The sequence below is a fragment of the Meles meles genome, chromosome 1 (genome assembly GCF_922984935.1).
Source record: "Meles meles chromosome 1, mMelMel3.1 paternal haplotype, whole genome shotgun sequence".
In the NCBI taxonomy this organism is placed as follows: domain Eukaryota; kingdom Metazoa; phylum Chordata; class Mammalia; order Carnivora; family Mustelidae; genus Meles; species Meles meles.
In genome coordinates this window covers 17086870-17110237 of record NC_060066.1, presented here as the reverse complement: position 1 = coordinate 17110237, position 23368 = coordinate 17086870, and the positions used below count along the sequence as shown (strand labels likewise).

Genomic DNA, 23368 nt, shown 5'->3' with positions numbered 1-23368 from the left:
GTATTAAAAAAGCAAGCCCTTAGAAAAAGTAAGTCCTTAATATTTTATAAAGCACTTAAAGAATATTTAAAGATTTATATTTTTAAGTAATCCTTACACTCATTGCGGGGCTTGAACTCACAACCCTGAGATCAAGAGTCACACATGCCTACACACAAAGGAACCAGCCTGGCACCCCCCTGTGAAGCACTTTTGTAAGTATCATCTCATTTGATGCTAATGGAAACACGGTAAAGTAGGCAGGGCTCAGACAACTATCTCCATTTTATAGATGAGGAAATAGAGGCTCAGGGAGGTCCTACAAATAATGTGGGAAAGCAAGACTTGAACCTACCAGGCCTTCTGATTCCCTATTGAGGTCTCTTTCTACTCTCCAAAGAACATCAGATGATTAATTTTTGCATTTTCATTGTTAAGAACACTTGAAAGGATTTAGATTTCTTCTTCATTCACCTTGATTGTTGGTTGCTTAGAAATATTTTTTATTTTATTTACGTACTACTTTAAAGAATCTAGTAGTGGTTAACTGAAGTCGTGGCTTACGAAATTGGTTGTATTTTGTAGATACCTATCTGGAAACAACAGGCAAGACCGGGAGATGGACCCGTGATCTGGGTAAGATGGTCAATACAGAGAAGTTCCGGAGCGTTAGTACTTGTAATTCCCGAGTGCTCTCTGTGTTTTGGTAAAGCAGAAATGATAGTGCAGTAGAGAACGGCTGTGATAATTATTGATAATTGACCTCTTGGAATAGATTTTATTTTGTCTAAGGTATTACTTACAGATATGTTTTTATTTAATTTTATTATTCTAGGAAAGATTTTATTTTTCTAATTACTATTTTTTTCTTTTAGTGAGCTCTACGCCCAATGTGGGGCTTGAACTCGTGACCCAGAATCAAGAGTTACATGCTCTACAGACTGATCCAGCCAGGCACCCCATATAGGAAAGATTTTAAATAGCTGATGTGGCAGATGTGTTTGTGATTTAGGCTGTTACCCATTTGACCTCCTGGAAGGAACTTTGGCCATATCTGGTCCAGCTGCACATTCGATTATCTGGATATCATGTTAAAAGTATAGGTTTCTGACTTAGTTTATATAGAGAAGGATTCAGGAGTTAGTGTTCTTTGCAGATTCCTGAGTGACCATGACTAACATTTGAAAAACCCGGATCTACTCCAGCCCTTCTGTTTTTCAGCTGAAGAAACAAGCCCGTGGGGGGCCTGGGTGGCTCAGTGGGTTAAGCCTCTGCCTTCGGCTCAGCTCATGATCTTAGGGTCCTGGGATTGAGTTCCACATCAGGCTTTCTGCTCAGCAGGAAGCCTGCTTCCCGCCCGCCTCTCTGCCTACTTGTGATCTCTCTTTCAAATAAATAAATAAAATCTTTAAAAACAAAACAAAACAACAACAAAAAAAACAAGCCCAGAAGACAGAGTGAGAAGCTCAAAGTTATCTAGCTGATCCGTGGCAGGACTGAGTCTCAGCTTGGGGTCCTTTCCAGTACACATCTATGTGTCACCTTAACCTGTCCCTCTGAAGAATTGTTTATGCTAATAACATGAAGATAAAGTAAAAGAATAACTCCATTTGTGATAATGTAGCAAGCATCTTATTTCTGATACTTATTTAAAATAAGTTATCGTTTGAATTGGTTTCATTCATTTATTTAATCTATATTTAAATAGACTAAAATCCCTGGTCTCACAGAGCACACGTTCTTGCTTCCTTTACCAGCAGGTGTTTTGCTGTGCTAATATTAAAGCCCAAATCCAGTTTTGGTGTTAAGTCCCAGTCCTCCTAGTGGTGACCCTATGAACCGGACATGTTATTTACCTTCTTTCTTCAGTGTCCTCCTCTGGCCAGTAGTGTTGCGAGTCTTTTTTTTTATTTTTTATTTTTTAAGATTTTATTTATTTATTTAATGGACAGAGATCACAAGTAGGCAGAGAGGCAGGCAGAAAGAGAGAGGGGGAAGCAGGCTCCCTGCTGAGCAGAGAGCCCGATGCGGGGCTCAGTCCCAGGATCCTGGGATCATGACCCGAGCCAAAGGCAGAGGCTTTAACCCACTGAGCCACCCGGGTGCGCCTGGTGTTGTGAGTCTTAAGTGAGATAACGTGTGTGAGACATTGTCCTGGTACCTGGTACCGTGTCTGGTTCTGGTGCTCATGCCTTTCTTGTTAGCAACAATAGCTACATAACCCTTGTTGCAGACTGTCCACGTGCCCTAGAAGTCATCCCCATGACCGAGCCGCTCAGCTGACTTTGAGTCATGGTCTGTCTTCTTGGTTTAGAGAAACTTGGAGGGAAAGGACCTGTGGTTATGTCCCTCTCACACAGCGTCTCATGGCAGCCCAGAATAACTCCTGTTATGGGAGGGCCTCCCACACCCGCCGGCAAATGTATCTTTGCCTCACTGCTGTCCTGTTGTAGGAAATGGGTACCCTGAGTGGAGAGAAACACCCAGTCCCAAGAAGCTGATCACCTTCTAGGTGGGTTTCCCTCCCCCTAGTCCAGCTTGGTTTCATCCCGGCATCTGGGTAGGTGCTGAACCCCACTCCGAGAGTGAGGCTGCTTCTGGGTCCGTATTCCTTGACTCCCTATCTGTGCCATAAAGGCCACTTGGAGTTGAGGCCTGCTTTCCCTTTCCTTAATGGTCCCAGCAACAGTCTGTGGTAACCAACGCTATGCTTATCTCCAGTTTATAAAAGAGGAAGCACAGGCTGGAAGGGGCAGGGCAGAGGTTTGGCCTAAGGGCCCTCACCTGGAGCCTCCTGCTCTCTGCCGCCATCCCACTGTCCTCAGCGCTTGACTGTTTCCTCCTTTCTGCTCCCCGAGCTCCTGGAGGGTCAGGACTTTCCTTTCTCATCTTTGCATCTTTATTTCAGTTACACAGTTTCTCACAAGCAATAGAGAGTGTGCACTTCAAAGCCACTGGAATAGGAGGTAGAGGAAGTCAAGCGGAAACAGATTTTGGATAAGGCAGGGACTGGCTGTGGTAGGAAGTGGGAGACTCCTGGAGAGAGAGCCAGCCCGCAGGGGGTGGCAGTGGGGAGAGAGGAGGAAAGCTCGCTGCGGAAGGACAGGACTAGTACTGACACGGCCAGTGGAAGGGGGGGCCGCTGGTCCATTATTTATCTGGAGGGTAGCGTGCATTAAGGGGGAGTGCAGGGCATAAGCATCCATTTCTGAGGCTGTTGCTGCCATATGAAGATAGCATTGGAGCCAGCGCAGGCTCTTTCGGCTTTGATGGCAGAGCATTTCCAGTCTTGATTAATCACCTTCCCCCTATCACAGGGTCGATGAACAACGTCCGAGAAAGTGCTCTGTAAGCCCTGAAGTCCTGGAAATAGAAGATGGTGGTACTAATGCCACACTCATGTGATTGAGCCTTTCATCTCCCAGTCCTGTTCTCTGGGAGGCGCCTTCATAACAACCCCTTCCCCCGGCCCCGTCCCCACCAGCCCTTCCAGCCGGTAGCTGGTGCTGGGCACTGCCCAGCGTCGGGGGCTCAGTGATGCATTACAGCCGAGCTGCACAGGAGAAGCTGTCTTCATCTTTCCTCCTTAATGGCTACAGATGGGGGTTGGCTGATTTAACAACAACATTTTAAAGTTCTTTCACATTCCTGGTTAGCCCAAGCAATCCCCTTGATTAATACTTTGGAGGATATCCTTGCACAGCTTTTCCTCTGTATTCATATGCATGCCTGTGTACTTTGGAATGCGTGTGTGTGTTTATACGCACATAGCTTTTTAAAATTTTTATTTTTATTTATTTTTTTAAACAATTTCGTTCTGTTTTTATTTATTTATTTATTTTCTAAAGATTTTATTCATTTATTTGACAGACAGAGATCACAAGTAGGCAGAGAGGGGGAAGCAGGCTCCCCACCGAGCAGAGAGCCCGATGGAGGGCTTGATCCCAGGGCCCTGGCATCATAACCTGAACAGAAGGCAGAGGCTTAACCCACTGAGTCACCCAGGCACCCCCACACATAGTTTTCAAAAAATAATATATAGGGGCGCCTATATATGTATATGTATGTATAGACATTTACATGCGTATGGCTATTTTTTTTTTCTGTAGGATGGGTTCCTAGAGGTGAAATTGTTAGGTCAAAGAGTATATAGTTAATGTATATGAATATTTCCCCTACCTACTTAGGTGTTCTCTGTGACTGGACATTTAGTCCTTTTTTAGGGTTTTTGTGTTTGCTTTGTTTTATTTTGCTGTTTTAGGAAGTGTTGTACTGGTCTTGTATTCATTGTTAATGATTATATATGCATTATTACTGTGACCTTGGAATTCACCATCATGAAGTAACTTGGTTAACTTCAGCAACTTTTTTTTTCTTTTTTTTTTTTTTAAGATTATTTATTTATTTATTTGGCAGAGAGAGAGATCACAAGTCGGCAGAGAGGCAGGCAGAGAGAGAGAGAGAGAGAGAGGGAAGCAGGCTCCCTGCTGAGCAGAGAGCCCGATGCGGGACTCGATCCCAGGACCCTGAGATCATGACCTGAGCCGAAGGCAGCGGCTTAACCCACTGAGCCACCCAGGCGCCCTAACTTCAGCAACTTTTACTTCTAGGATTACCACGTTGTCCTGCTTCATGTTTCAAGTGGAGGACAGAGCTTCATTTATGATCTTGACACTGTGCTGCCATTTCCCTGTCCTTTTGACACTTACGTGGAAGATGCCTTTAAGTCTGACGAGGACATCCATCCACAGTTCAGAAGGTGAGGAGATTCAGGATGGATTTACCTTCTTTCTGAAGTTAGACCTTGACAGTTGTATGGAGAGTTTGTATGAGTGTGGGTGTATGTGATTTTCTGGGGTTTTTTGGCATTTGTTTTTGCAAAGATCGCTTGATTTGGCATCACCATTGAGCTGATATTTGAAAATGATGTGTGCTATACAGAAGATTCAAAATGTTTTGAAGTTTTAGAAGTTGTCCAGCATAGGGGTGCCTGGGTGGCTCAGTGGGTTAAGCCTCTGCCTTCGGCTCAGGTCATGATCCCAGGGTCCTGGGATCGAGCCCAGCATCCATCGGGCTCTCTGCTCAGCGGGGAGCCTGCTCCCCCGCCCCCGCCTGCCTCTCTGCCTACTTGTGATCTCTGTCTGTCAAATAAATAAATAAAATCTTAAAAAAAAAAAAAAAAGAAACAAATATAGATTTAAAAGTTGTCCAACATATAAAAGGTTGGCATTCTTTAAAAAATGGATGTGATGAGATCCCAAACATTTTCTGAAAGCCATTTTGGGGATTTCTCTCATCCATGAGTGTGTGGGTGGGTGGCTGGGTGTGTGGGGTGTGGCCTTAATGACGAGAAAATTGAGAGGTCTGTGACGGCAGCACCTGAACTAACGTTGCCCTTTACTCCTGATACACAATCGAGTAAATAAAGGCCCCTGGACATATTTCTGTGCCTGTGTAGTTTTGGATTTCAACTGATTCTTTCTCATGGCTTCTTTAACACGTGATAAAACTACATAGATACTTGTATATTACTGATTGTACAAAAATGCCTCGGTACTTCTGTGCGTGTCCTAATGAGTCTGTATAAAAATCGAGTAGGAATTTCACTGTGAAACCTTCCTAATGTATATGAACGTTGCTTTATCTGCAGGAAATTTAGAGTGATCCGTGCAGATTCGTATTTGAAGAACTTTGCTTCTGACCGATCTCACATGAAAGATTCCAGTGGGAACTGGAGGGAACCTCCTCCTTCGTACCCCTGCATTGAAACTGGAGGTGAGCCAGAGGTGCCTTCTCCGGGAGGTTTCTGACCACCATGCAGATCAGCGTTGCCCCTTAACCAGGGACAAAAATGGTGTGTTATTCTTTGTATGACACTCCCTGAGTTGTAAGAAGGTCAGAGGGGGCACAGATGTGCGTGTTTATTAGGTTCAGGAGTTGAGGCCCAGAGAGCAGGACTGGAAAGTGTATGAGCTTGCGGAGAGGGGAGGTGCTCAGCAGCAGAACCACGAGACTTGCACACCACCTTGCACATCGCTAGCATGCTGGGTGTGCCTACTGCTGGGACACTGGGCTTTAGGAGGTCTGCGTGCTTGGGTCATTTAACAGCGGGACAAGTCGCACCTTGCCATGGCGGGGTTTCACGTTAAGGCGAAAGTCCCTAGGCATCCTTGCGTGATGAGAAATGTCATTTTCCTGGCTCTGTGAGAAAATCTGCATTAGAAGAAAGTGAGAGCTGGCAGGTTTTATTGTACCACTCACCACATTTATGTGCTTTTAGGCATCCGTCCAATTAATAATTTCCAAGAGTTAAGTAGATAAAGAGTTCTTCGCCCTGTTTCTATTGTTTGCCATTCACAGGAGCTTGAAACGTTATTGATGATTGTACGTAATTTGCAACGTTTGCCATTTCTGGGTGAGGTCATCCCGTCCCGGGGATGGGACCTTTTGCGTGCAGCTTGCTCTCTATCTAAGCTATACAGCACACCAGAAAAATAGGACAGTGGCATCTGGAGTTGAGCAAGGAAGAAAGTAAATCTGTTTGGTGTATTTGAACACTGAAAGAGGATTCAAACGGATTTTTGAGGTTCTCTGTGAAAAGCTCTCTCTCATGATTTTAAACATTTATACTGGAATTGCTTCTGGATCTGCCAACCTGCTTGCTAGCCTCAGCACTAGAACTGGGACAGCTCCTAGGTTAGGAGGGGGTGTCATAGATCTTCCTTTTAGTCTCAGGCAACCTGCTGTATACAGTGTGGCCTGGGACAATGTGCCTTCAGCCACCGCCCCTCCCCTTTTCTCTTTAGATGTGAGCCCCCAAGGCAGAGCCTACCATGTAGCAAGCACTCAGTAAACAGCAGCCTGTCAGCCCGGATCCTCTCTGAGTCATTCCTTTCAGTTTTGATGACTACTGCCCAGTAGATGCTATTTTGTGTCAGGCTTTGGTGCCGGCTGATTTACATAGTAGTTTAATAGAATTTTCTCCACAGCTCAGGCAGGCTTTATTTTCCACATTTGGGGGATGCATAAAGTGAGGGGCATGGAGATTACGCCCTTTGCCTCGGATGCTCAGCCAGGCAGGATGAGCGGGCAGCATGGGGCAGGTGATTTCTGCCTTGTGTGTGCTGAGTTCATCAGGGACCTCCTGAACTTGAGATTGAAACTGAAAGGAATCTGCTCTGAAGTGTCGGGTGAACATATGGGTTTCCCACATCTGAATGTAACCACACTATAACGTTTTCTCCTGTGGTGAACTCAGTACTTCAAATCCCGTGTTTGTCAAAGGATTATATTTGAAGTTAGGATAAGGGAGAGTTACTTTTAGCTAATTAGTGGTGTTTTATAAAAAAATGAAGGTTAAAAATGAAAAAAAATGGTTCAAGGAAAATATTGAACCTTAATGCCTGTTTCAGTTCCTTTAATAGCACTTCCCTGCGTCCCCCGCACTCTGTGGTGGGATTGACTCTTAGGGCTTGAATTGAGTGTATTTGGTATGTTGACTGTTAGGATTATATGATTCATAATTTTGGTGGCCATATGTCTGCAAGACCACTCTTTGGTTCAGCATTTAGTATCTCCCCCCACCCCTGGGGCCATGGGAAGGAAACGGAAATTTATTCTCGTATCACCTTGTCCTGAAGAGTCAGTTCCAGCACTGGTCTCTGATGGCTCAGTTTTCAAAGACATTTCCTAAGTCTTGGGCTGAACAGTAGAGCACACCAAATTTCCCCCTCTCTTTTCTGAGTCCTTTCCTGCCTTTTGTCTGCATATACCTCCCGTCCTCTTGCTTCCTAATGTATAGCAACAGTGGTTTATTTGAACCAAGCTGGAGGACCAGTGTTAGGTAAACAGAAATGTTACAGTCCCCCTTGGGTGAGATTAGAAGAGACAAATATTTATTTGTTATTACTTGATCTCTCTAAAATAATTTTTATTTATATTTTATTTTTGATACATTGATCTTTTTACATGATGAATGACTACAGATAGTAATCATTTTTTATTTAGTTATGTGAAGTCTTAGAAAACAAAAGAGAAAAGGGATGCCTTAGAAAACAAATACTGTATTTCAGAAGTTGAAATTTCTTTTTAAAGCCATTTGTTAAAAATTTTTCACAAACCTGCTGGCCTCTGTGGAGTCTGGCACCTAGCCAGGTCAGCAGGAACTCCCACCCCATCTTTTCTGAGAGGTGCCTGTCTTCCTTTTATTTCCAGTTACGTGGTGATCTGGCATTCCCAGCTCTCCGATGACTTTAACAAAAGTTCTGTGTCTGCTGAGTATCTAGCTTTTGTGTTAGAAGGGTGTTAGCAACTCTGTTTCTAGTTTTCTGCATCCTCAGTGCTTATGTTCCTTTTTGAAAGATACAGTTGTGGGGTCACATGTACTAGACCTACACGTTTTTGCTTTCAGTTGTTTAAGCGCCTCTCTAGTTTTCTGCTTGCCTGGGCTCTGATCTTGTTTTGTTACTCTGAGTGTTTTCCCCTCTCAGTATTTTTAAAGGTTTTTTTTTTTCTTTGTCACTAGTTTTTAGCATTTTGATTATGATGGACTGTAGTGTAGTTTCCTTCAAGTTGACTCCACTTGAGGTTTGTTTAGATCCTGAGATTGGTGGATTTGTAGCGTTCATCCAATTTGAAAACATTTGGCTATTATTTCCTTGCACATTTTTTCTTTTTTTTTTTTTTAAGATTTTATTTATTTATTTGAGATGGAATGAGAGTGAGAGAGAGTGAGCATAAGCATGGGGAGCAGCAGGCAGAGGGAGAAGCAGACTTCCTACAGAGCAGGGAGCCCATTGCAGGGCTCGATCCCAGTACTCCGGGATCATAATCTGAGTGGAAGGCAGATGCTTAACTGACTGAGCCACTCAGGCGCCCCTGCTTGCACATTTTTTTCTGACACCCACCCTCCTTTAAATTCTTGTCCTTCAGCTACACACATGTTAGATGGCTTGGTATTATTCCCGTAGGTCAGTGATGTTCTCTTTTTTCTTCAGACTTTTTCTCTACATGCTGCATTTGGAAATAATTCTTCTATTTTGGCTGTAAATTCATTGCTCTTGTCTTCTGCATTCAAGAATTTGTTGTTAATCTCATCCAGCACACTTTTTTTTCATTTTACATATTTTCTTTTTTTATGTCTAGAAATTCCATTTTGGATTGATTTAATATCTTTCATTTCTCTCTCTTTTCATCATGCTCATGTTTTTCTTTGCCCTTTTGAACATAAGGGGCGTGTTTATAATAGCTGCTCCTTGTCTGCTAATTCCATTATTTCTGTCATTTTGGTCCATTTCTGTTGATTGATCTCCCCCCTGGTTTTGGGTCATATTTTCCTGTTTCTTTGTGTGATTTGTAAAATTTGGTTGGAGGCTGGACTTTGAATTCAAGCTGTCAGTTGCTGGGTCTTGAGATCTTTTTTAAAAACAGTGCTGGCATGCAGTTACGTTACTGGAAGTCAGCTGGGTCCTTTCCATGCTTGTTTTTAAGCTTTTTTAGCTTTTTAGCGCTGGTCCAGAGCAGCCTTTCATCTAGTGCTAATTTAGCCCCAGGGCTCTAGTGCGGCCCTTCTAAGGACTCTACAAATGCTCTGTGCCTTACAAGTTCTCTCTCCCCAGGATGATGGGGACTGTGGAAATTCTGCCAGTTATTAGATCGATTACATTCTGGTGCTTCTTTCCTGGCCCTGAGAGGTCAGTCCCAGCCAAAGACTTGGGTGTGTGTCATGGTCAGTGTAGGGAGTAGTGGGGAGTAGTGGTGGGGGGTCTGCTCTGCACCTCCCTCTCCTCGACCCCCTAGGTCCAGCTGCCCAGGATGTCTGTCTTCTCACCTCAGGGAGACTGCCATGCTGGGTGTGTTCCCCTCTGTGTGCTGTGTGCCCTCAGGAAACTGCCCCTGAGGTCCACTGGAGGAATCCCAGGGCTCCCCTTACTTGCTTCTACTTCCTTAGGAATCCCAGGTGTGTGCTGCCTATTGTCCCACCACCTGGAAAGAGTTGCTAAATATATTTGCACGGTTTTCTGTAGGTTTATGGTGGAAGAGTAGTTTCTGTAGCAATTTTTTACTGGGCAGAAACAGCAATATGTACACACTTAAACATTTTCTTCAGTGTGGAGAATTTAAATCATGTACTGAACTAGACTAAATAGTGTGTCAGATTTTCAACAGTTACCAGCTAATGGCCAGTCAGTTCCCATCCACTTGTCTCCTTCTGATATTATTGTGAAGCCTGTCCCAGATATTACGTCATTTCAACTCTAAATGTTTCTGTATGGATCTCTAAAATAGATGGCTTTCTTTAAAAAAAAAAAAAAAGAAAGAAAAGAAAAGACCATTGTACCATTATTATATCTAAAAAAGTTAACGGCAGTTCTTTAAAATCATCATCTAGCTATCTAGCCAGTGTTCACATTCACAGTTATAAAGTCATAAAGTCATTTAAAAATTTTTTTTGATTATTTATTTATTTGACAAAGAGAGAGAGATCACAAGTAGGCAGGCAGAGAGAGAGGGAGAAGCAGGCTTCCCGCTGAGCAGGGAGCCTGATGCGGGGCTCTATCCCAGGACCTTGAGATCATGACCTGAGCTGAAGGCAGAGGCTTAACCCACTGAGCCACCCAGGTGCCCCATCTTTTTTTTTTTTTTAAAAAGATTTTATTTTTAAGTAATCTCTACACCCAGCATGGGACTTGAACTCACAACCCCACGATCAAGAGCTGTATGCTCTACCAACTGAGCCCACCAGGCGCCCCGTATCCTATTTTTTTTATACAGTTTGTTTATTTGAATCAATGTCCTAATGAGATCCCTACATTGTATTTGGTTATGTCTCCTAAGAGTCTTCTTAAGTATATAGATTCCTTGCGCAGCTCTTTTTTTCTTATAATTTATTTGTTGAAGAAACTGGGTCCAAGAGAAGCAGTCTAGATTTTGCTGATTTTATCTCTTTTGTAGCCTCTGAATTTCCTATAATTTGGCAGGTGAATCCAATAAACTGGTAGTTTGATTATTCAGGCATTTTGCAGAGGGTTAACCCACTGAACCACCCAGGCATCCCTTCATTTAAATTTTTGTTTTGAAATAATTTTAGACTTTTGGGATGCCTGGATGGCTCAGTTGGTTAAGTGTGTCTGCCTGTGGCTCGGGTCATGATCTCAGGGTCCTGGGATGGAGCCCCGCGTTGGGCCCCCTGCTGGGCAGAGAGCCTGCTTCTCCGTCTCTCTCTGATATTCCTCCCTCCTTGTTCATTTTCTCTCTCTCTCTCAAAAAAAAAAAAAAAAAAAAATTTAAAAAGAAATAATTTTAGACTTCTGAAAAATTTGCTTAAACACTTTAGAGCATTCCCATAACCCTTTTACTCTGATTTCGCTAATGTTGAATTTTATATAACCATAATGTAAAAACAAACTAAGAAAATGATGTACTTGACATAGAAGTATTGGTCTAGTCCTGTTGACTTACAGACCTTACCTAAGTTTTGCAAGTTTTCCCACTAATTTCTTTTCTGTGGTCCAGAATCTACCCCATGATACTACATTTAGTTGTCCTGTCTCCTCAGTCTCCTGCAGTCTCTAACAGTTTTTTTTTTTCCTTTCCTTTATAACTTTTACAGTTTTGAAGAGTACCGGTCAGTTATTTTGTAGCATGTCCCTCAATTTGGGTTTGTGTGATGTCTCTTCATGATTAGATTGAGTTACGCGTTCAAGAATCCGTCTCCATTTGAATACTTTCCCCTGCCTTTGGTCTTCTGGGTTGCTTTATTGTGTTTTCAACGGACATTTCTTTCATGAATTTTTTAGATTCCAAAATGAACCTGAATGATTTTATCAGTATGGATCCCGAGGTAGGATGGGGAGCTGTCTACTCCCTGTCTGAATTCGTACATCGGTTTGGCAGTCAGAACTACTGAACCTGACATCTGGATGTAGAACCATGGAGAAATTCTAGGACATGATCAGTCCATCCCTTCACTGGGGACAGCAAACACTATGGTACCTTTGGCTTGGAATTATACTTTCCTCTTTTAATTCAGTTGAGTTGAAACATGGGTGAACAAAAAAAAAAAATTAAAAAAAATTTTTTTTGGATATGTTAGGTTGCAACTTGATGTAGTGTGTATTTGCTAAGATAATCCAATGCTCATTTGTTAAAACATGTGATAACTTATGCCAGTAATTGCTTTTGTTATGATAGATGTGTGGACTTTGTGTCTGTTCTGGATGTTTCGTTTCTCTCCAGCTACACTGTAAGCTCCTTGAGGGCAAGGCTGTGGCTCATTGCTCTGTGACTCCCTCCAGTTCCCTCCAAGGTGCCCATAAAATGTTTGCTGGTAATTGTGCTGCTGCTTGAAGAGGGCTGGTACTGTGAGCTGAATCAGCAATAAGTAGTAGTCTTTTTGGACTATTATGTTCTTAAGAAAAGATTGAAGCCCTCTCAGGCTTGAGTGTTATTTGGTCTATTTATATATGTTTTTAAATAAAATTGATTTAAAAGTAATTTTGTTTTGAAGATTTTGTGTCACCCTTGATGATCTGAGATACCCAAGAATATCTCACTTGTAGATGGGAACCATTGCTTTAAAATACATGTATCAATCTTCCTTCTTGAAGATGTTTTGGAAATTTGGCTTTCATCATATAATTCCAAATAAAACATATTTGGCATTAAACCGGCAAATACAGTGTTAACTCTCACGCATGTCTTGACATGATTCTCCTGTAACAATGAGCAGTTTCTGACAGCAAGGATGTCTAGGCTTTTGATCTTAGATGAGTTTTCTGCTTATTGAGAAACTTTGATTTAATGTAGATCCTCTGCCTTGTGCTATGGCGGGACACCTGCAGTCGTTACTCAAGGATCAGTCAAAGGAAATGTCATATATCCGTTTGGGTCAGCTGACCAGGAGGATTCTGGGAGAAAGTGAGTGAACCTTTGGTAAGAGGAACACAAACACAACCTCTTAAGTTATTTTATAATTTAGAACTAATTATAGATCTCATACTTGCATATCTTTGTTGGCTTTTAGATGGTCATTTAAAAAGCATGCGGCTAAAACGAGGAAGATAAATTTTGGCAGGCTGTACTACGGAAATGCTTTGTCTTGAGCAGAAAGTTTCAGATGGACCAAAAGATGGCAATCTGATTTACAAACTATATTTTTGGAGGGTCTTTTTTTTTTTTTTTTTTTTTTTTTTGCCAATTTATGAGTAGGTTTCCAATCTGGTATTCATAATTGTGTCTAGTACAGATGAATCAGACAATGCATGTGTGTGTAAGTTTGAACTTGGCAGCCAACTTGTCTTGAAATTGAAAACCCCTTACATCTTGCCAGTGTAGGGAGTAAGGTTTATAGTTTTAAGCCTGTTAAAGTGTTCAGTGGTCACAATCTGGAGTTAGAAGCACAAGAGGATATTTGTTGTTTCTTTTCTACCTACCACTCCCCTCCTACAGCTCCTTTTGGGAACCCCTTCTTTGCATATGTAAAGGCGTTTGGCCTAAGCTGGGCCTGGGCCTGGAGCCCACCCCTGGACAAGTCTAAGAAAGACCTGTCACAGAGTCCTTTGGATTTGCTCTATTGACATTCAAGGATTTAAAAAAAAAAAAAAAAAAAAAAATCTCTCCATGAGGAATGCTAAACTAGAGGCCTGGGAGTTTGGGGCTTGTGGTGGGCATCCTGACTGTCTCAGAAGAGCGGGTGGCAGAATGCAGCCTGGCAGAGCTGAGAGCAGAGCAAAAACCCTGAAGGCATTTGTGAGTGCCTGGATCTTTCTGGATCTTTCTGTTGCTTCAAGCTGGCGGCCACTTTGGAACTTCCCAGTTACAGAAACCAGTGGATTCCTTTTTCTCTTCAGTTTATGTGACGTGGATTGCCGTTAGTTTTAACTGAAAGGTAGGTTCCCTTGTGAGATTTTTCTTTGAACGTTATTTATCAGAAACTGTACTTTTGTCTTTTCGATGCTTAATTTTTCCCTGAGGTCAGAGTTGCTTCTCTTTACACTCACCATGTGTGAGAGAACTGAATAAATACTGATAAATGCTGTCTGTTTAGAAAGAGGAACTTTCAAGAAAAACATGGGCCTAAAATAGAATTTGTGAGTTGACTAGGAAAAGAAGAAGAATGAGGTATTTCTGAGAATCTAACCTATGATGGAGCAGGGAAACAGATTCCACAATGTAAACCGGCTCCCAGGTCAGAGGAACTGACTCTGATGGGTGAGACTACCAGGGTATTTTATAAGCAGGGTTGGTTAGCAGTGGAAGTAAAGGCAAACTGTTTTGTGTATGTGGTTTTCTGAGTTTATTTTTAATTAATTATTTTAAAAATAGGTGGTGCCTGCACATGATGCAAATTCAAAATACATAAAAGTTTATGGTAAAAAGTCCTCCGTCCTTCCACTTTTTGATTTCTCTGTCCAGAAACAACCTGTCTTCAGTTTCTTTTATGTGCTTCCAGGAATTTTTTTTTTTAAGATTTAATTTATTTATTAGACAGAGAGCACAAGTAGGCAGAGAGGCAGGCAAAGAGAGAGAGAGGAAGAGAAGCAGGCCTCCTGCTGAGCAGAGAGCCCCATGCGAAAGCAGAGGCTTTAACCCACTGAGCCACCCAGGCACACCCCTCTTCCAGGAATTTTTTTTTTTTTAAGATTTTATTTATTTATTTGACAGAGAGAGATCACAAGTAGGCAGAGAGGCAGGCAGAGAGAGTGAGAGGGAAGCAGGCTCCCTGCCGAGCAGAGAGCCCGATGTGGGACTCGATCCCAGGACCCTGAGATCATGACCTGAGCCGAAGGCAGCAGCTTAAACCACTGAGCCACCCAGGCGCCCTCTTCCAGGAATTTTTATGCCCATGTTGGCATATAGGTATTCTAGATTAAGTCCATTTCCCCCTCCCCACACAAGTGGTAACATTCTAAACATTGTTCTGCATTTTACTTTTCAAAGTTAAAATACTTGGATATTTTCTAATCAGTACATGTTGAACTTCCTCATTCTTTTTAAAGGTTATGTTGTATTCTGTGGTGTGCATGGTCCATAATTTCAGAGTCCTTTTTAAGTTGTTTTTAGTTTTTTGGTATGACAGAACTGCTTGAAGGAATATTTTTGTCTATGTGTCTTTCTGACAGTTTCCGAGATAAATTTTGAAAGTGTCGACTGCTTGTTGTCCCGCCGAGTGCATGCTTTTTTCTTTCCCTGAAGAGGGAAATAGCAAATGTTTTCTGTAAAGGGCTAGATAGTAAATACTTTAGGCTTTGCATGCCATAAGGTCTTTGCTATAACTGCTCAACTCTGCGTGAATGTATGGCTGTGCTCCAGTAAAACTTGGCTTATCAAATCCGGGGACTCAAGGATTTGACTTTGGGCTATAATCTGCCGTCCCTTGTTCTAGAGTAAGAGCTGTAGCTGACATGTGGCTCTTGGGCCAGGGACTACAGTTCCCAGCCTCCTTTGTGGTGAGGTGTGGCCATGTGACAGGTTCCCCCCACTGGAATGTAAGGGGCTGATGGTGAAACACTATCTACCCAGTCCTTTACACCTTTTCCCCCTTGCATACTGATGAATGGTTGGGGACTAGCATGACCTTGGAAGCTGCCGGTTGAAGATAGCAGAGCCACCATCAGCCTGGACCCCTGAATGACCATAAGGAGCCGTCTTACACCTACTTGAAAGGTATGATGTGGAACCGATCCTCAAAGACAAAACCTGTGTATTTCTTTGGAAGTCACAGAATTATTGGGTGAGTCTTGATCTAGCAGTTTAGTCCTCCCTAAATAATACAGTGGCCATTCAGTCACTTGTGACAGGGTATGTTTTTGACTGGGTCACAAATTGTGATGTTCCTTGTGGAGTCAGTGCCTCTGTGTGCTTGTGCAAGCCAGCCCCTCGGTGTCCTGCAGTGTTGGTGGAATTACTGCCCTTCACAGAATATTCAGGAACACTGAAAAACAGATGCCCATTAATACCTCTTGCTTTGCGTAAGGTTAGGAGTCTTGTGGGAAAGATGTCAAATGAGCCCTGTTTCCATTTACGGTTTAGACATACTCAGGCCTGTCAGGTGGCCTAGGAGTCCTGGAAGCAGTCCTCGCTAGAGGAGAGGAAAACAGGGTCCTGAAAGAAGAATGACACCTGAGCTGGGGAGACATGTGGCCGAGTGGCTCAGACTGAACGATGACCGGAGGTTAGAGGGACCGCGGGTGGCAGTTACAGTGTGAGGTGTGCCTCCCCGTTGCTCCCCCTTCATGGGGCACTCTGACCCTGCCTCCTCCACCTTCATGAAAGCCCCGTCTTCTGGGAATGAAAGGAGGGGACTGTCAGTTGGCCCACTCTGTGGGTCTGTGGGAACCTTGGAGGGACCTGGTCTTGGGCAGGAGGAGGGGATCAGCATTCTGACAAAGGTTGCCGTTTCAGCGGTTGAGTAGTCGGCTCAGAGCCAAGGAGCAGGAGCGTGACGAAGCCTGAAGCTTCAGGGTTTCCTCCCAATCCCATCTTCTTTCATTTATTCCTTTCCCATCCCCCAAACTCCCGCATTGCCTCTCAACTTCCTCATATCAGGGAGATCATATGATAATTGTCTTTCTCTGATTGACTTATTTCGCTCAGCATAATACCCTCTAGTTCCATCCACATTGATGCAAAAGGCAAGATTTCATTCCTTTTGATGGCTGCATAGTATTCCATTGTGTATATATACCACATCTTCTTTATCCATTCATCTGTTGGTGGACATCTAGGTTCTTTCCATAGTTTGGCTATTGTGGACATTGCTGCTATAAACATTTGGGTGCATGTGCCCCTTTGGATCACTACGTTTGTATCTTTAGGGTAAATACCCAGTAGGGCAATTGCTGGGTCGTAGGGTAGCTCTATTTTCAACCTTTTGAGGACCCTCCATGCTGTTTTCCAGAGCGGTTGCACCAGCTTGCATTCCCACCAACAGTGTAGGAGGGTTCCCCTTTCTCCGCATCCTCGCCAGCGAAAAGATTACACTTTGAACAAACATGTGAGCCCAACTGAAGAACCGTCCTGTCATTACTTAAAAGGGCCTTGGAGGAAGGACGTGACTGTTGTAGCACAGAAGGTGTAGAACCAGAAAATGTGGAAATACGTGAAGATCCCTAGGACCAGGAAGAAGAGTGCAGCTGAGCCAAAATTATTCACTTAGCTCTCCTGTTGAGGGCTGACCAGCAGCTCTCTGGTGAGAGAGACTCGTTGGAGACGTGCTGGAGAGAGACTTGCTGAGACTCGCTCTGGGACCTGCTGCTTCTGTGTGTTGGGTGCACGTGTACCTGTTGAGTAGAGAGAACGCATTCTGGAGATTAGTGACAGTCTCTGCAAGCAAGTCCTTCTGGCACCTTCCCAGAGCACTGAGGTAACGAGGCTGTCCCGTTATAACGCAGTGAGTATCCGGGCCGAGTGCTGGAGCAAGTACAGTCCAGCGTCTGACACTTAATGGGGACAAAGGACTAAGTTGCCTCCCATAAGACAGTCTCTTGCAGTGTAAGGCGCATGGTGGCTGCTTAGTAAACATTTGCCGAGGGAATGAATGTATGTTTATGAGGATCTTTCCATGCGTTTCTGTTAGTGGTGGTGTTATAAAATCAATGAAATGGTGTGTGGTTGTGCCCCTGAGGCAGCTGTAGCCCACTAATGAGATCGAATTTGGTTGTGGGACACAACCGACACGACCAGAGTCATTTTGCTCTTGACGGAGAAATGACAAGAGTGCTCTGTGGGAGGGCGTCTCTCTGGGTCTTCTTTTGCCCTTTGTCTCCCCCTCTTGCTGCCACATTGTCTGTGCCAGTTCCGAGAGTGCTCACAGGTATCTCCAGCTAGTTAGAACATTCTCTCAGGAGATCTACTCCGTGTGCTGTGGCTGCAGATCCCAGAGGGAGGGGACAATATCCCTGTATTTCATACTTGTTGAAACCACAGAGTAATTTAGGGTTCTATGGTCTGAATGCTTGTGTCCCTCTCCCTGTCCCAAATCCAGATGTTGAAATCTTACCCCACAGGGGTGATGGTATTAGGAGGTGGGGACCTTTGGCAGGGGATTAGTTCTTGAGGGCAGAGCCCTTGTGACTGGGGTTAGCGCTGTCATGAAAGAGATCCTGTCTCCCCAACCCCTTCCCAAGTGAGGACGCAACGGTAAATGTGCAGCCCATGACCTCACTGCCCTGCGGGCGCCCTGACTGGACTTCCAGCATCGAGAACTGTGAGCAGTAACTGCCTGTTGTTTGGAAGCCGCTCAGTCTGTGGTGCTTTGTTAGGGCATCCTAAAAGGATCGAGACAAGAATTCCTAACCTGCAAGTCCCAGCACACACTGTGTGTGGTGATAGGAGCACATGTTTCTGGAGAGAGGATCCATAGCTTGTATGATCTATTTATTCATTTAAAAATATTTGTACTTACGTAGGGGCTACTCTGTGCCAGGCTCCAGGTTAGATGCTGGTAACTGAAACCAGAGTAGCACATGCCCTCCTGTTGGTTACGGGCTGACGGTAGGGACTGCTGTCCATCCAAGAATCATCCAAATGACCACACAATAGCAGCTGTGCCCCGTGCTATTAAGGAGAGGTAACAGCTCCGTGAGGTGGGAGAAGTAATCTGGTTAAAGGGGTGGGAGGCTTCCTGGAGGAGGTGTCGCATCTCTCCAACAGAGAGCTCCAACTCGGTGCCAAGCAGTGTTCCTGCCCCGGTGACTGAGCAGTGGAGAAAAAGCCCTTGTGCTCGTAGAGCCTGCATTCTGGTGGAGAGGACAGACCGTGAGCATGTACGGCATGTGAAAAGATGGTTGCCATTTATTGAGTTGGGGAAAGATTGTCGGGGGAACCTTTTGGGAGAAGAAGATTAGGAGTTTCATTTTGGACATGTTAAACCTGAGATGCCAGTTGGATGTCTTTGAGGAGATGTCAGATAGGAGTTGGGTAGAGGAGTCTGGGATTCAGGGATGAGGTTCAGGGTGCGAATGACAATTGGGACGCTTGGATAGTATTTGAAGGTGCCAGAAAGGGACAGAGGATGGAGGGGGGCAGGAGTGGGAGTTAGAGGATAAGGAGAAAACCAGGGAAGCCCAGGGGAGAAGTGATTTCAGAGAGAGAGGGATCAGATCAGATGTCATTGGTCAGTGGAGTCAGCTGAGGACCGAGGTGACTGTTGGCTTCGGCAACATGGAGCTTCTTCAGAGCAATTTCAGTGGAGCGATGGGGATGGAAGTGGTTGGATGCTCAATCCCAGGACTCTGAGATCATGACCTGAGCTGAAGGCAGACGCTTAACCCACTGAGCCACCCGGGCGCCCCAACAATGTCTTTCTTGAGCATTGGCATGGAAGAAAGAATGCTGGTTGACCTGCCGGGATATTTCATCCTTGGGCACTAGCCCTATAGGACTCCCGGCTTTTTTTCTGACTCCTCCCCACCTTGCAGTCTGTATCTCCACGAAGCAGCCAGAGTGGTCTCTAAAAATACAGACCAGAACACCTCACTCCCCTTCCTTAAAAACAACCACAAACCACCACCACTCCTACTCTATGGTGGCTTCAACATGAACTTAAGACAAAACCCACTGTCTTTACCGAGACCCTCCAGGCCCCATGTGGTCTGGACTGTGGCCGCGCCTGAGGCTCCAGCTCCACGACTCCCGGTGCGCTCCCCATCGTGCCACCCCCACGAAGATTCTGTTGTGAACCAGGCCAAGCCCATTCCTTCCTGAGGGATGCTACTTGCTCTGACTCACCCCTTTTCTGTGTCTTCTCTGGGCCGATCACTCCCTGACATTTAGGTCCTAGCTCCAAGTCCACGAATCCAAGCTGCCAGACCAGGCAAGGGCACATCACTTCAACACTTCTTTCCTTCATAGCAGTTGTCACTAATGGAAACGAACTTGTGTTTATGTTTATTTACGAGCCTGTTTGCTATGTCCCTCCAGCAGACCACCGGGGCTGGCTCCGCCTTACTCAGGCCAGCAGCATCCGTCTGGCCCTGTAGGTGCGCTGCAAGCATTTCTCGACTGTTTCACCAAGGATCGAGCCTCCCAGCCACTGGAGCTCTGGATAATGCCGGGGAAATGCTGCTCAGTTCTTGCCCGCTGGATTCCTCCCTCTGACTAGGTTCTATTCCTTTCCAGATCATACTGTCCTCATCCACGCAGCTTCCTCTGACAGACTCTCTGGCCTCCATTCTTTCCCTTCTCCATCGGGAGGACACATCACAGGTGGCTTCTGCAGGTGGCCAGGATCTCACGATGTGATTTATTAGTGTCCCCCACACTCTCAATGGGCTCCTCACCCCACAAACTACTCGGATAACACCCTGTCCTGTGTCTGACTGTGACGGTGGGGCTCACGGGTGTCACCCTTTCCTTGGAACTGACCGTGCAGCCAGTTCCGTGGATGGAACAGACCATCTCTTTCACCCTCCCAGCCACGGAGAGTGTGGCTTTGGCCGTGAGCTACAGCAGGCATCTGCTGGGGCCAGGCTTTTAATAACATCCGTTTGTTATCAAGTGAGCAGTCAGAGCTGAATTTCGCTTCGTGTCAACAGGCAGGCTTTCCTAAGGTTTCCATGGGGACCGGGAGTTTTAGAGCAATTTCTGGGAAGAACGTTGGAAAGAAATTGAGAGGCAAAATGTTAATCCAGTCACACTGTTCTGGCACACACCGTTTCTAGAATCATGGGAGATGGATGCGTCACTTCCCACTCGAGGCCTGCAGGGTGCAGCGCTGTTGTGATCTGTAAGTCCAGGTGCGGAGGAGGCCTTGTTCCTGCACTCAGAATACAAGGAAAATCAGGTTGTAGTCCGTAGTCCCCATTACACGTGGGCTTTTGCTCACCACATGCTGCGTTATCTTGAGGGGAATCCCTCAACCTCTCTGGACCTTGGTTGCTTCACTTAAGGTTATTTTGAGATTGTGTGTGTGTGTGTGTGTGTGTGTGTGTGTAAGAGAGAAGCTTTCATACTCTGAAAGGTAAAGTGTTTTAAATTGCTGACACTCATTTCATGCGTACTGTGTGCCGCATCTTTCTTTAAATGTCATTTTAAAGTGCTCCTTTTGCTTTCCCATCCTCTTAGTTCTGTCCCTTAGATGACTTTGTCACCCATTGGACTTGGATTCCTAGGCATCTTGGAAACTTAAAAACAAATCAATTTGGACCTACCTCTATGGAAGGTAACCCAGATACTTATCTTTAAAAATGACTTATAAAAATATTCTTTGACTTAGTAGTCATTCCCCACGTAGGAATTTGTCTTCTGGATTTACTGCTCATATGTAAGATACGGATGAACAAGTTATTCACTGTAGCATGGGGATAACCACACGAGATTGGAAGCCACCTGCAGGCCTGTCCCCCGGGGCCTGATGGGATGAACTGTAACCCACCAGGAGAGGAAATAGTATAAAGCTCTGAAAATAAATGAGCAAAGTTGCTCCTTAAGCTGAGTGGTGACGTTTTTATTCTTCTGTGTTAACTTACATTATATTCTTCTGTATCCGTTAGAGATTTAGTAAAGTGTAAAAGGCAAGGGAAACAGCATGTATTAAAAGAGAAAAATACATATGTATTTGCTTGTATTCGGACAGAACATCTAAAAGAACACCCAGTATCCAACAGAAACTGGTAATTTTGGGGGCTTCTGGAGACGAGAACCAGGTGGCTGGAGTCGGGAAGGGAGGGAAACTTCATTGTGTACCCTTTTCTGTTTTTTAAGAGTTGTGATCTCTGTGAATATATTACTTGTTAGAAATCGATTCAAAACAAACCACACTTTCCATCCCTTACACATTTACCCGCATAACTTTGTTTTTTTTAAACACACACACAGCTTCTAACAGGGCAGCTTCAGGTGCGCTCTGTTGGGACAGTTGCTTTGACCAACTGCGGGACCAGTCAGGGGTGTGAGGCGCACTTCACAGGACTGGGAGGTGATGTTTGCATGATGAGAGCCTCAGGACCGAGGAAACACGCCCCCACCTGTTCTTCCCTTGTACTGCTCTCGGCCTCGTGTTCAGTAGCTCTAACCGGTGGTTTTGCTGCGGGGAGTGAAGGTGGGACCTCCAAGAAGCAGAGGGGCGGCTTGCGTGCTGGTGAAGGACGGGTTTCTGGGCCGCATAGGGCCTGGAGCTGCGCTTTAAGTGCAGAAAGGGTCAGGAGGCCCATGAACTCGTGCAAAGAAACTAACCCTTCTCAGTAGATTACTCTTGTAAGAATCTTAACACCTCGAAGGAACCCATAACAATAGCTCACATTCACTGGCTACTTGTTTTGTACCCGGCATTGCTTAAAGCTACTTTCTGTATATAAAATTACTGTCCTTGCAACAACCTGATGAAGTAGGAATTAGTATTATCCCCAGTTTTCAGATGAGGAAACAAGCATGGGCACCTTAGCAAAAGGAGCACAGTTAATACATAGAGGAATGTGATTTGAACCAGAGTCTGGCTCCAGAATTACTACGACCTCACAAAATGAAGGTGCAGGCACGTTGGCATAAATCCAAAGGCAACATAAGGGCATGGTTCTCCGAGAAGCAGGGTGGATTCTAGAAGTGAAGACCTGCGGAAGGAACGGGGTGGCCTGTCTCGAACCACAGGGTGAGATTTAGGGCATCATCTTGGAGAAAAGGGGCCGTGGTGGCAAGCTCTTGAACAGCGGAGGGCTGTGGGAAGACTAGCAATTTGCAGTGTTCTTTGACTGGGGTCCTTGGCAGGATGGGGTTGGCAGAGGTGGGAGAGGGGAGACCGGGAGGGGGAAAGAGCCTCCACATGCAAACCGATGGGGTCAGGACTGGGGAGGGTGCCATGGACCTGGAAGGATGGATCTGCGCGATTTCTCCCCAAGGATTTGGTAGGGTTTGTACTAGTTGAAGGCTGAAGAGGAAGCAAGTAGAGGATAACAGGGTCAGCATACTCTGTCATGTAGGGATGGGTCCTTTTTTTTTTTTTTTAAAGATTTTATTTATTTGACAGAGATTGCAAGTAGGCAGAGAGGCTGGCTGGGGGGGGGGGGGGGAGAAGCAGGCTCCCCGCTGAGCAGAGAGCCCAATGTGGGGCTTGATCCCAGGACCCTGAGATCATGACCTGAGCTGAAGGCAGAGGCTTAACCCACTGAGCCACCCAGGCTCCAGGACGCAGGGACGGGTCCTTGAGGCGGTGTTTCTTCCTGCTGTACATTCTGGTGCGCTTAGTGCTTCTGCTGACTGCTCTGCTCCGGGCCTTTGTGTTCTATCACTTGTCTGCCAAAACAGTTCTCCCAGAGGACACAGCAGATGCTGTCAATCCCCACCTCCCCGATAGTTCCCACCTCCCCTTCCTCTTCCTTACCTAAGTGAAGCACTTGTGTGTCCATGGGAGGCCTTCCTTGGTCCTAACGTGCTTAGCTGGACGTGTGGCAGA

General features: G+C 44.9%; 1 protein-coding gene across 2 annotated transcripts in view; it reads left to right on the top strand.

Annotated features, from left to right (window-relative positions):
- Positions 1-22666, top strand: part of NTAQ1 (N-terminal glutamine amidase 1) — a 28246-nt gene extending 5580 nt beyond the window's left edge. Inside the window, exons 3-6 of one of the 2 annotated variants that reach the window (XM_046002713.1) lie at positions 565-615; positions 4590-4738; positions 5630-5754; positions 16880-22666. In XM_046002713.1, coding sequence (XP_045858669.1) covers positions 565-615; positions 4590-4738; positions 5630-5754; positions 16880-16917 — 363 coding nt within the window. In that variant the 3' untranslated portion in view covers positions 16918-22666. Of the gene's footprint in view, positions 1-564; positions 616-4589; positions 4739-5629; positions 5755-11777; positions 12475-16879 lie in introns of those variants that run through there. The other variant, XM_046002704.1, reaches the window with a different exon arrangement.
- Positions 22667-23368: the final 702 nt, after the last annotated feature.